At 40.5% G+C, this 13,668-nt stretch overlaps 1 protein-coding gene across 1 annotated transcript; it reads right to left on the bottom strand.

Annotated features, from left to right (window-relative positions):
- LOC115020206 (serine/threonine-protein kinase 38-like) lies at positions 1-13,106 on the bottom strand. The gene is given in 15 exon segments (XM_029450165.1): positions 1-2,581; positions 2,669-2,763; positions 3,920-3,966; positions 3,968-4,016; positions 4,203-4,326; positions 4,439-4,556; positions 7,955-8,016; positions 8,253-8,364; positions 8,671-8,825; positions 9,306-9,429; positions 9,591-9,674; positions 9,915-10,037; positions 10,533-10,584; positions 11,269-11,406; positions 12,946-13,106. Coding segments are annotated over 14 exon segments (1,413 nt in total). The 5' UTR covers positions 11,400-11,406; positions 12,946-13,106; the 3' UTR covers positions 1-2,444.
- Positions 13,107-13,668: the final 562 nt, after the last annotated feature.

A 13,668-nucleotide genomic window follows, 5' to 3' on the forward strand; every position in this document is an offset into this window, starting at 1 on the left:
GTAAGTGCAGAGTAATTCATTGTCAAATAGCAGAAAAAAACAATACAACAGCCACGCACTACAAAGTGGTTTAAATAATGTACACTCACCTTCCCAAAATCCCTCATTTCAGCCTCTCAGATCACATGATGACACGAGCAGGGCATACACACACCTGAGCATCACTCGTAGAAAACAACATACACATCAATCCAACATTGCATCATTTGAGCATGATCACATCCGCTCACCCCCCCCCTCTCCACCCACACACACACACACACACACACACACACACACAAGTGGCATCAATAAAATAAGTAATTCCATGTGCTCTATTGCTTTAAGCTGACCCATCTGCTGCTGTAAAAAGCATCCAGCGCAGGAGCCTTCCAATAACAGATAGTTTCAAATATTGACCCCTGCCATAGAAAAAGCCCTATTGCATGCTTTTCTAAAATGCTTACAATGTGCTTCATCTACACACTCTCTGAATACACTAACTTTTACATAACACACAAGAAAAAACTTCAGGCTAAACTGTTAGATATGGAAGCCAATTCCTGCTAGGCATATTATTTTTTAAATGGGAATGACGAAGTCAACTTTCTGTTTTTAAGTCCCACTTATAAAACACTGACTCATCTTTAAAGGGATCTTTTAAGTCATTGTTGTATGAAAGTGTCAGAATTTAATTTCTTAAATCTCAAAATATGGCTTTTGTCATAATTTTGACGAGAGAAGAGAAATCTTTGACATCAGTCGACTCAAAATTTGAGATTTACGTATTCAATGTTCCGACATACTACATACAAGTAAAAACTTCTAAATAAAACCAAATTCAAGAGTCAAGATTTTGATGAAAATAAATATTTTCAGATTGATTTAGATACTAAGTCCCAATTTCAACTTTATAAAGTCAGACTTGTTTGTCATAATTTGACTTGGACAGTTTTGAGTCAATCTAAAATGTATTATGTCAATATTATAAAAGTAAAAATGTTATCCTGGCACATTATTTTGATTTAAGATCCCTCTTTTTTTTTTTTATTATTATTTTTTTTTGTTACGGTTCCTGACTGTGTGTCTTGTTCCGTCTCTTTCCTAGGGCGTAATGGGCTTCCATAGTTATACCTTATGTGCCAGGACACAGAAAAACAAAAAGGAAAAAGAAATATCGTATGGTCCAGGTTACATCAACACAAACAGCATTGTGGAATTAGCAAAACATACTATTCTCCATAAAACTTCATTTACATTCATTTTAAATGACAGCATTTTGGATATTGTGTTCACTGAAAGATGTTTAGCCCTGTGCTTCTATTTAAAAAGTTAGTCCACACTAGATCTGGTTCACACTGCATCCCAATGAGTTGAATGCTTTGCCTGGCACTACAGTAATGCATCATTCTGTTCACTGTTAAATAGGTAGAGTGGGTCAAACTGCCTTTAACAGCTGATAAGTCTACAAGAATTGCATTAGTTTAAGTTAGCATGGGAAGAGGTTACACGACGATCAAGGCTTCCCCTCCCTGGTGAGGACTTTGCATCGTGTTCATGGCATTACAACTGGGAAATGGAAAGCTTATCTTCACTCCTCCTGTCAAACTCATGTCTGGACACAAGTGTACTTTTCCAGTCCAATAAAAGCACACGCATAAATGAGCTGTAGGTTTGACTGTACTGGAGTTGGATCAAACATCACATAAGGTGCTAAAGTCATTCAACATAAGTGGTGAAAATGTAACAAGACTCTTGTGTTTGTTCCACAAAATACATCACTTATATATTCATACTTTTCAATAAGCAACATTTGCAATGTGAACCAAAAAAAAAAAAGAAGGGATGAAGCAGAAACATCAATCAGCTCACAGTCTTTGGTTAGGTCAGAAGCAGCACTTTATAGAAGCCTCATAGTGAAACCACCAGAAACATTTGGACAGGATCCCTGAAGAACACCGGATTCAAGTCAAGTGATGACTTAATGCAATGTTTGAGTTGACAAGTCAACAGAAAAGGGAACATGGAGTGGATGTCCTCGTCTGGAAGGAGAAGAGCCCTTGGTAAGTCCATCACACTGGTGCTGGTTTATTGAGGGAATGTGATGGAGGCTGGTAACAGCAGTGAAAATATCCCACTGCATCCACTGGTGGAAAAGGCAAGTGGAGAGAATCCCAATCACTTTAAATTGCAGTTCAGTCTTCATGTGTGAGCAGGAAGTAGAAAGGTACTCTCGCAAGCATCAGAGAAAGTGAAGACCTGCGGAAATGAAGGCGGCAGTTCCTGGAAAGCAATGGATGAAATTGAGCCCCTTTATTATTTGCAGAGTGCTGAGTGACTCATCGTCAGGTAACAGAAAACAGACAGAGTTCTCCCTTCACGGCTGAAGCTCCTCACACAGCGGGGGTTTGGACGACTCTTTCAGGTTTGATGGTGGTGTTGGTCAAAAGCCTGCCTGGAGGCGTTCATCTCTTCCCTGACTTCATGTAGGACGGTATAGCTCCTCGAGCAGTCAGGCCTTCGAAGCGTTTGTAGGTGTAGTTGATGAAGACCCAGTCCTTGTTTTTCAGGTCAGCCTCGGTCTGGTTGGACACCGGGGCAACTGGAGGAGAAGGAAAAGAGAGGGGTTTAGTTGTTTCAGAGGAACAAAAGCGTAAATGTGTTCAACAGAAACAGCTGTTACCTGTACCGGTTGGTGTGAGGATATCTGAATCAGGGAATTCATCAAAGTTTGAGGTGTCGTCGATGCTTTTGATCTCGATGGGAATGGCTGCAGGCCTCTCTCTGGAGAGGGGAGCATCAGTGAAGTTAGAGAAAAGAGTTTGAAAGGTCGCCAAAGTGACATTTTGCATTTCAGAAATGAGGTAGATCATGTTTGCTTGGATGTTGTTAACCAGATTCAGAGAACACGTCCTTCGGGTGGGCAGTCCAGCGGTTGCTATGGTAAATATTAACAACTAGTTGTTACTGTTTAGATGAAGCTGCATCATCAATAATCGGTCTCTTACCATGTGCTTCTTAGTGTTTGTTTCTGATCAGCTAACCACTGAGGACATTTGGAATGTTTCTGAGCAGACTGAATGAGCACAATCACCAAAACAAACCACGGTACAGCGGAAACATCTTATTTGTGCCTGGCTGGACTGAGCTGACGGACTGAACCAGATCTGGTCTGATCTGTTTGTTCCCGATTTATAAATCAAGCACACGTCACATCAGTAACAACATAAAAACACTGACATTATAAGACAGAATCATGATGAACAAACACTGAATACTGAAAAGGTGATATACAAGATGCAAAATGTATCTTTGAAGTATCAGCCAGGTCATGTATTACTTTTAGAGAAAGATCAAGTGCAAATTCTATATCTGTCAGATTGTGCTGACACAACAGCCTCTGTGTAGTGGAAGTATTGTTGGAATACCAAATTAGCTGTCTGTCCCTCTTGTTTTACAATTTAGGGTGTAGGTTTAATTTCTTTACACTACATTTAAAATTAAGGATATACTGATTACATCATGTGCCCACTGCCCCACCGTTATTTTTTAAATAGCATTGATCAAATAAAAAACTAATTTGTAATTTGTGTGTTATCAATACTAGTCGGACGACGGAGTAACAATAATCAAAGTGAAATGTCAGATTTCACTCATCACTGGACGAGAGTAAGGAGAGTGGACGGACAAGAAGACAGCTGAGGATAACAGATTCAAGCCCAACGCTAATAACCTGATAACATTATGAGACAATGTCTAAACCTGTGTGTGAATGGTAACACCGGTGATGTAAGGAGTCTAACCGATGGGACATGTTCCTACCCATGGCATCTCTAGTTACATGAGACATGATCAAAAAAAGACAAAGACAAAAGAAAGCTTTCAAATGTCCCACTGTAATAACTGTCCTTGAACATTAACATGTGGTAACCGTCCCCACCTGATATGGTCATAGTCCACCCCCTCAAAGAAAAGATTGGACTTGATTCTCCTCCACACCTGCAGCACCAATCCTGTGCTCCTCCTCACAGCAGAACCTGCTCACAAAACATGTCCAATTAATATCAAACACATTCAACAACTGTGAGAAAACCTTTTAGGTGCCCTTATATCACTTTGACATGTTGGAAGAAAAGAAAAGAGCATCCATTGTCAATGTACAAAACAGGTACAATCACTAATGTGGGTTACTACTGCACAAGTGAACAGAGGTGTGTGCCTGCCTGAGGATCAAGTCTTTGGCCTTCTCTGATATAGGCACTTCTGGGGGAAAGGTGAGCGTCTCTCGCCAGTTCATCACTTTCCTGTACGTCTCCTGAGGCGTCTCTGAGCAGAACGGAGGATAACCTGCAGACAGTGAGGACAACAACACCAACTGTCCTTTAAACCACATCTGGCCTGGCCTGCTGCAACACCCCTGAAGGTCAACAAGGTTGATAATGTTAATCAGAGTAATTACCTATCAGCATCTCATACATTATGACCCCAAGGCTCCACCAATCACAGAGCTTGTTGTATCCATTTTGCATGAAGACCTCTGGAGCGATGTAGTCGGGGGTTCCCACTGTGGAGAAAGCCTGCCGGGGGGGGGGGGGGGGGGGGAGATTTGCACATTCATCTTCACGACTCTTTTCAGCAGCACAAGAACTTTAATAAAGTACAGTCTGACACTGGCAAATTTGGATTCAAGTCAGGAACTATCTGGTCAACAACAAAGTCAACAAAACTATAAATCTGAAAAGACTTTTGATACCAAGACACATTCAGTCTATACCAGGGGTGTCCAAACTTTTTTCACTGAGGGCCACATACAGAAAAATATACGAAGAGCTGGGCCACTCATACTTTTGAGGTATATTGCCTAAAGAAAACAGGAAATGGGGATGGATATATCTCAAGCTTGTTAAACAAATAAGTTATTGGGCTTGTTAACACATCAACTCCATGACAGCCAAAGTCAGTCTTGGAGTTCCGCAGGGTTCTGTACTTGGACCGATTCTATTCATCTTATATATGCTTCCTTTGGGCAATATTATAAGGAACCACTCTATAAACTTTCATTGCTATGCGGATGATACCCAATTATATCTATCAATTAAACCAGATGAAACCAATCAATTGGCTAAACTTCAAGCATGCCTTAAGGACATAAAAACTTGGATGTCTAGCAACTTTTTGATGTTAAACACAGACAAAACTGAAGTTATTATACTTGGTCCCTAAACGCCTCCGAAACAGCAGTTTCTAATGACATAGAAGCTCTGGATGGCATTAACTTGGTCCTCCAGCACCACTGTAAGGAATCTTAGGCAGTCATCTTTGATCAGGATCTGTCTTTTAACTCCCACATAAAACAAATCTCAAGGACTGCCTTCTTTCATCTACGTAACATTGCAAAAATAAGACACATCCTGTCTCAAAATGATGCAGAAAAACTAGTCCACGCATTTGTTACTTCAAGGCTGGATTACTGCAACTCATTGTTATCAGGTTGTCCCAAAAAGTTCACTTAAGACTCTTCAGTTGATCCAAAATGCAGCAGCACGTGTATTGACAAGAACAAGGAAACGGGATCATATTACTCCTGTATTAGCTGCTCTGCACTGGCTCCCGGTAAAATACAGAATAGAATTCAAAATCCTTCTCCTGACTTACAAAGCAATTAATGGTCAGGCTCCAGCATATCTTAAAGATCTCATAGTACCTTATAAACCAACTAGAGCATTACGCTCCCAGACTGCAGGGTTACTTGTGGTTCCTAGAGTCTCTAAGAGTACAATGGGAGCCAGAGCCTTCAGCTATCAAGCTCCTCTCCAGTGGAACCAGCTTCCAGTTTGTGTTCGGGAGGCAGACACACTCTCCACATTTAAGAGTAGGCTAAAGACTTTCCTTTTTGATAAAGCTTATAGTTAGGGCTGGCTCAGGTTTGCCCTGGATCAGCCCCTAGTTATGCTGCTATAGGCTTAGACTGCCGGGGGACACCTCCCTGCTCTCTTCCTTCTCTTCTCTCCTCCTCTCCTCCCCTCCCTCGCTATCTGTATGCATTTATGTAAATGTATGTTACTAACTCCGGAGTGTCTGTCTCTCATGTGGCAGGTTGCCACTGATAAAGTTTACGTCAGGATCAGGAATCATGGCTGCGCCTGCTACCCTGGTCCTGCTGGACACCGGGAAGCCTTTTTTCCTGGATTCATCCAAACTTTCTCTTTTCCAACACAACATAATTTTCTCTCAAATGTTGTATTTGTACTATGTTGTTTATCCTGTACACACGACATCTATTGCACGTCTGTCCGTCCTGGGAGAGGGATCCCTCCTCAGTTGCTCTCCCTGACGTTTCTTCCATTTTTCCCCCTTTAATTATGGGGTTTCTTTTAGGAAGTTTTTCCTTGTGCGATACGAGGGTCTAAGGACAGAGGGTGTCTTAACCTGTACAGTCTGTAAAGCACACTGAGACAAATGTAGAATATGTGATATAGGGCTATACAAATAAATTTGATTAGATTTGATCAACGAACGTTAGTTAGAAAATGTTATCAACTTTAATTTTCTGAATGTATAGAAAAATGTATCTTATTAACAAGAATACTTTAATAGATTTTTTAACTCGCCTATAAAGGGAACAGCGTTGCACTCTGACTGACTTTGGACTGAAGGATGCTGCAGGTGAGGAGTAAGCTTGGTGGTTCAGATACGAAGCACATCACAGAGATGCCGTCGGTCATTTTGGTTCTCAACCTGCTTTTGTTCAGAGTTAACAGAAAGTGTTTGCTCAGTTATATGAGCCGAACAGACTCATCATTATTTGTGTGTGACGTCTCGTCAGAGGAAACTTTTCCAAGCTCCAGTAGAAGTCGGGGAGGGAGAGAAGCTGATGTTGATTCTTCAGGGAATTATCGTATATAATTATTATATATAAGTTCTAGATGCAGATTCTCTTAAACTCATTCTGCATTCATCAGGGAGTCGAGAACAACTCAATTTCTTTCTCAATGATAGAAAAATCTTGGAAGTGCTGACTGAATTCTGTCATGAGAAACGTGATCACAGACACATATTTCCCCTTGTTATCAGAAAGCGTGGGGAAGTGCACAACATTGAAGTTTCATAATTGTGTCTCAAAGAGACGGAGTTTCATGCAGAATGCTTTCATGTGCGCAGTAGGCTCTTGTTCAGTGTTGAGATGACCAGTAAGATTAACTAATAATGCCAGGTCTGCCAAACATGGAGGGTCACTCAGCTCATGAAGAGGTCGGTCCTTCTCTTTCAAAAACAGATCGATTTCTGATCTCAGGGAATAAAACCGCTGCAGCACGGAGCCGCGACTCAGCCAGCGCACATCAGAATGGTGGAGTACGTCCCCGTATTCAGCATCAACATCAGACAGGAAAGCTTGAAATTATCTGTGGTAAAGTCGTCGTGCTCGAATTATGTTGTGACCTTTAGACTCCTAAGACCAAGCAGCTCTCCCGTAACGCAAAAGTTATCGTCAACTCCTCGCAAAAACAATGAACAGCTGTGCGGTGTCTGTCGCATCTGTGCTCTCATCACATGCAATCGAGTAAAAATCTAAAGCTCAAGCTTTATCTGACACTTGATTTTTTAAGTTAGCTGACAAGTCAAAACTGTGTTTCTGTGTTAGAACTAAGACGTACAAAACATTCAAGCGCAAGTTTCTATCTGGGCCATATTCCATTATACTTTTAGAATTTGCTGCGGGCCAATTAAAAATGGACCGCGGGCCGCAGTTTGGACACCCCTGGTCTATACCAAAAACGTACACAGGTGAGACAGCCCTAATAGTTAGTTAATTGCATTATTACTTTTGTGGCAAAAATATTTAGTCATCTGGTGTGAGTAAAAACCTACAATATTAAAAAAAAAAGAAAATCTTTTAAAATGGTGCTGTATTCTTTCATTGGATTCATTCATAATAAAACGGTCAACGTGTAAAGTCATCTCTGTTCAGTCCTACCAGTTGCCTCCTGTTCCTCTTCCAGGTCTCTGCTTTCCTCTTGGAGTTCATGTTCTGGAAGGCTGTGGGGACAAAATAGCTCAGTATTTAAAAGCAACTACTGATGCATTAAACATCTTAACCAGTGTGGACTCATTCCTGATTTATTTACAGTTTTACATGGAATACATAGGGTCAAACTCTTCAGTTGTGTATGTATCTATATTTATAAAAGTTTTTTTTTTTTTTTTTTAAAGGAGTCAAATAACATGAACAAATGCCAGAGCTCCAGTTGATATAAATGGAAGGGCTTACTGACTTTGTTTACTGAGGTCACTGGGTAGGCTGTGGTTCAGGTTCTTGTAGAACTCAGTGCGGTGAGCTCTCTTCAGCCCTGTGCACAGACCAAAGTCAGACAGCTTCACATGACCCTGGAAACACAAAACACACTGTTACAACTGCTGAAGTCTGCAGCACACAGTGATGTGTAAACAATATGAACCCATGCTGGGAGTTCTCCAATGTCATCCGTCTCTAGCTGAGCACATTATGGACATCAAGGGCCAATTTAAGTATGGTAAAGTTCAATGTATGCTACATATACAGACTGGGGAGGGAAATAATATGCTATGTCAGTTACCCTACTCCTACCCCTCACACACGCACACATGAGAGAGGGCTATATAGTAAGTGTAATAAAAAATGTTTTGCGTCATTATGATGTCTTCATGACTCACCCTGGAGTCCAGCAGCAGGTTGTCTGGTTTGATGTCTCTGTGGATGAAGCCCAGCTGGTGGATGGAGTCGATGGCCAGCACCGTCTCAGCTATGTAGAACTGAGTGGCCTCTTCTGTCAGAGTGTCCTTCTTCATCAGCAGGGTCATCATGTCTCCTGCACCACAGCAGAGACCACAGTCACATCAGCGCTCATCATGTTGTAGTTATGGACAAAAGCTGACAGTTGGATTACCGACTCGTTTTATAAAAAGAGATACGCAGTGCGAATTCGCTGACAACAAGAACGAGAACAACAGAGAGGTAGCTGCGGTCGAGCAAGCAAGACAGTGAATAAGAGAAATAAAACATGGCAGTTGCGTTCTAATAGTAGAGAGACCATAGTAAAAAAACGTAACAAATATTTTGTTATATTATTATATTTTGTTGAACACAATGGAGCTATTTTACGAAAAAATTAGATGCGTGCCCTGGTCAATAGTGAATTTATTGCGTCCTTTTGGATTGTAACTCTAGGCACTCGGTTAGTCTCAAGCCCTGATCCCCGTTACCTGCGGTTCTGTCGAAAAACGAGTATGTTATCAGAATTTTGGAATCGACTTGTTGCCGAAGTATCGGTTCTCGTGACAGGCCATACCTCCAGGCAGGAACTCCATGATGAGGTAGAGATTCATCTTATCCTGGAAGCTGTAGAACATTTTGACCACCCACAGGCTATCTGCCTCTACCAGAATGTCCCGCTCAGCACGGATGTGACCAACCTACAAAACAGACAGCCGCACCCGCCCACCCACACACACACACACACACACACACACACACACACACACCCACACACACACACACACGCACGCACAGGTTCAAAGATGTCCTTCTGATGCAGTAGCAGTAGCATCCCAGTGTGTGGATTCTTCTGCCCCACCTGTTCCTTCTCCAGCATGTCAGCTTTGCGGAGGATCTTCATGGCATAGACATGACCGGTGTCTTTCTTCTGCACCAGACGAACCTAAATAAGAAAGAGTCCATGTGTTTCAGACACAGGATGCATGGAGGATCACAACTCTCTCACTCACGGGAGGCAGTGCTATAATACGCTGAGGGAAACATGCTACTATTATCATTAATATACTCTCCAGACTTATGATACATGAGCATTTTTACTGAATGTCAACAAGCCACAATCTCATATATGGCTTTACAAAAACCCAGGAATCATGTTCCAAGTATTTATGTAAAAGATTTTTACCTCTCCAAAAGCTCCTCGGCCAATCACCTTCAGGGACTCAAAGTCCTCCAGACCAAGTCGAGTACGTTTCAGACGCAGAAACTCCGTCTCTTTCCTTGCATGCTGAGAACGCCGGATACGTTTCTGCAGAGCACACGCATCTATTTTTAATACACGCTATTTAACATCATTCATTACTTTTATACAGTCCCATCAGGAATTTAAGATCTTTTGATCTGCTGTTTTATCCCCTCCACAAATTGGGGAATTTTCAATAATTTATAAGTTTCCACTGTGAAGAAATGATTTCATAACACTGTTACAAGCCCACCCCAAACTAAATTAGTGCTTTCGACAGTCTGTGTATTGTTTCTGCGATTTATTTCCCCATATGTCTTCTCATTATGTGCACTTGAAAATTCCTAACTATTCTTTCAAGGTACATTTTTGTGCAGGTGACATTGAATCAAACACTTGTGAGAACAATCAATATAAATGTTTAGTGTTGACAAACATTAAACATCTAATAGCAGTGTTCCAGCAGATCTAAAAATCTTACCAACACTGTGGAGAACAACTTCTCCCATTCAGCCACAGAGCATGCTGGGAAAACACTGCTTGTGTGAGTTTGTCACTCACCTCTTCATCTGCCAAGCCCTCCTGGTCCATCACTTTCTCAAGCTTCTGCTGCCTGAAGAGACAATCTGAGCATTACCATTGTTTTATAGCCACAATGTAGTGAATGCACATCCCATCATAGCAGGTATTTTGGGGGTAAAACAGTATCAAGAAAGAGTTGCCTGAAACCAATTTGTATTTTTTGTATTGAATAAAACTATTCGAAAGGATGCTCATTCAACATAAACTCAAAGATATCAGCTACATATCAATCAAAAGGATGAAATGAATACTTTGATACATCCCTAGACTTGCTATATTACGATACTCAAAGGGATCGTGCTTCTCTGGATTGAATTATTTAATTGGATCCTGATCTCAGCATGAGGTTACAAATGTATAACAGAAAGCCTTTGTTACAAGCTGGGGGTTTGGAGTTAGAATTCCTGCCATTGAGCCACTGTTTAATGTCATCTTTTTTAGATTTCCCTAAACTCACCAAGCCTCCATACTAAAACAACCAGGACAGTGATGAATATAATCTGATGTAACTTTTATTTGTGTGTGTATCAATTTCTGAGCAGATGCAGAAGTATTATATTTCTGTTTCACTGTGAAATAAATTGTTAGAATGTTTTAACCTGGAACTGCAAGAATAAGGTCCTCAAAGATCTGTGTGCATTGTAAAGTGCTGCAAAAGGTCACCGTGCAGCCACTGAAAAATGATGTGTGTAGATCTGAAACTTGAAGATGTTACCTCATCTCTCTCTCCTCGTGCTGGGCGATGAGGTTACTGTAGAAGTTCTCCAGGGTCACTTTGGCCATAGTGACGCGCTCCTTGGTGTGGTTACTCATGGAGGAGCATGAGCTTGGGCTAGTCATTGCCATGCTTTACCTGAGAAGACACACAGAGGATGAAGTGATCAGAGAGGATGCTCACAGTACAACCCCTTGTCCTTTTATAATGCTGCCCCATAGCCGAGATAAAACACTGCATCAGTGAGGAGTGAGAAGGCAAAACGGAGGGCTTAAGGAGGATCGACTGCGAAGGATAGATGTTACAACACTGAGCTGAGCTCTCAAAGATTGGAAGTATGAAATGAGATGACAGTTGGCCCAGAAAAAGAGGAAGGAAAGCAGCTGTTTCTGCTGTCTGAGCAGAGCAATGTTTATAACATTGTGCAGTTATGAAGAAATAATGAGGAAATCAGATTTGTGCAAGCACTGATGCTAGAGTCCTTCTGTGAGATGGATAGGGATTGAGGCAGGCTGAGCTCTAATATGTTTCTAGACTTAATGCCGATGTAATGGTAGTGAAACAACATAATCACGAAACTAAATAATTCAGATAAATGTATTGCTTCAATTCACTCATTTGACTATCCTGCCATACAGATAGTTTTAAGTGCTTCTTCAGACTTGATGAGACATAAGGATATTAAGTCAATACAGAAGATTTGATTTAATGGAAAGCATGTCGAAAAATATGTGGTGGTGTTATTGGTCAGCCTTTTGGTATATCAAAATTACAGATGATTAAAATAATTACACTTCTAAAAGCATTTTTATGTTCTATGGAATATTGAACTCTCCATATAAAATACTACACCAATTGTTTACATTAGCTGATAAATTGTCAAATATGTGTTTGGTACATTTTTTATATAGCTAACAGTTAGAAAATAATACTAATAATATTATAAAATGTAACATTTTGAGTTACATTTGTAACGTTACAGTATTCAAATTAACGTTAGAGCTCATCGTGTCGTCCCTTTTGTCTCTTGTCAAAAACAGACTGACCTGTCAACAACACGTAGCTAGCTACCAAAGTTGTTTCGGTTGCAACGTAATCATACGTGACATAAACTAACGTTACCTAAAAAGTTTAAGATTATAAATAGAGTGTAACTACCTTACTTTAACGTAACCTTGGTTCAATTAGTTTAGAATTGTAAGTTCGCTTTTCTGCTAACCCATAGCCTCATAAAGAAATGCTTAAAACCTGCTACATTAGTTAGCTAGCTAGTTAGCTATTAAAGTTCCTGGCTGCGTCAAGTCAGGCAGAGAACGTATAAATTACACCGGATATGACCTTAAAAATAAAACTTGTTTATTTAAAAAAACGGTTTCATCCCTTATTTGTTATTCTGAGTTTTATTTTGAAAATTTTAAGCAGAAAATCTCGAGTTCCATTTTCACGAACTTGACTACTTGAAGTTACCCAAAGCGAATAGCTAAGGGAAAGTTAGCTAGTAAACGTTAGCTACTTATCTACTAAAATAGCTTTAGTCTTTTGTTTTTAAACGGAACATCATACAACCGAGCACGTTTACACTTCATTTAGTAACATAATAAAGTAATGAAAATGTTTAACATATTGTCTTCTAGTCCTTTCATTTTGTATTTTTGTAGTTGGTCTTTGTTCACTTACCTTAGTCGAAGGTGCGGTGTCTGCCGTCTCTTCCTCTGCTTCGCCGAGGGTTGCGTCACCATCAGCTTGAACTCAGTATGACACCTAGTGGACAAACAACCTCCTCCTCCTCCTCCTCCCTCTGCCCCCTCCGGGGTTCAACAGAAACCCATGCTCTACAGTTTCTGGTACCGGACAATGTTCACTCAAACCGGTTGAATGCTTGCCTATAATGTGAAGATTACTCTCAGTTCTCATTTTAACCCAGTCAATGTTGCCTCTTATTTTCTAGTCCCTCCTCCATTTCTCACAAAACCAACTTTATTTCGAAATGAATGTAAAGTCTCTTACCTCCTGATCCCAGTGCTGTTGTCCACTCTTTATTGATTTCTTATCGTACAATGCCTTTTACTTCTGATTTTGACAGCCAAATATGTGTTTCCATCTTTTCTTTCAGAAAAGCTTGTTTGGAGAGTTTGTTCACCAATCACCCATAATGCCCATATGAGCAGTAGTCCAAATCAATGTGACCTCAGTTTGTAACTTTGAGTTACTTTGCCATTATTTCATAAAGAAAACTATAATGATTACTGGATGCACCTGAATTAAGACATGTGACGTTGCAGCTAGGCCCGTATTTATCTGATAGGGACTTTCCAGATTATTTTGATTGGGACAATGACGGCTTCTTCTCACAACACTGAAAGCTTGCCTTTCTCCCAAACTTTATTGTACAGTTATAAT

The sequence above is a fragment of the Cottoperca gobio genome, chromosome 2 (assembly GCF_900634415.1).
Source record: "Cottoperca gobio chromosome 2, fCotGob3.1, whole genome shotgun sequence".
NCBI lineage: Eukaryota > Metazoa > Chordata > Actinopteri > Perciformes > Bovichtidae > Cottoperca > Cottoperca gobio.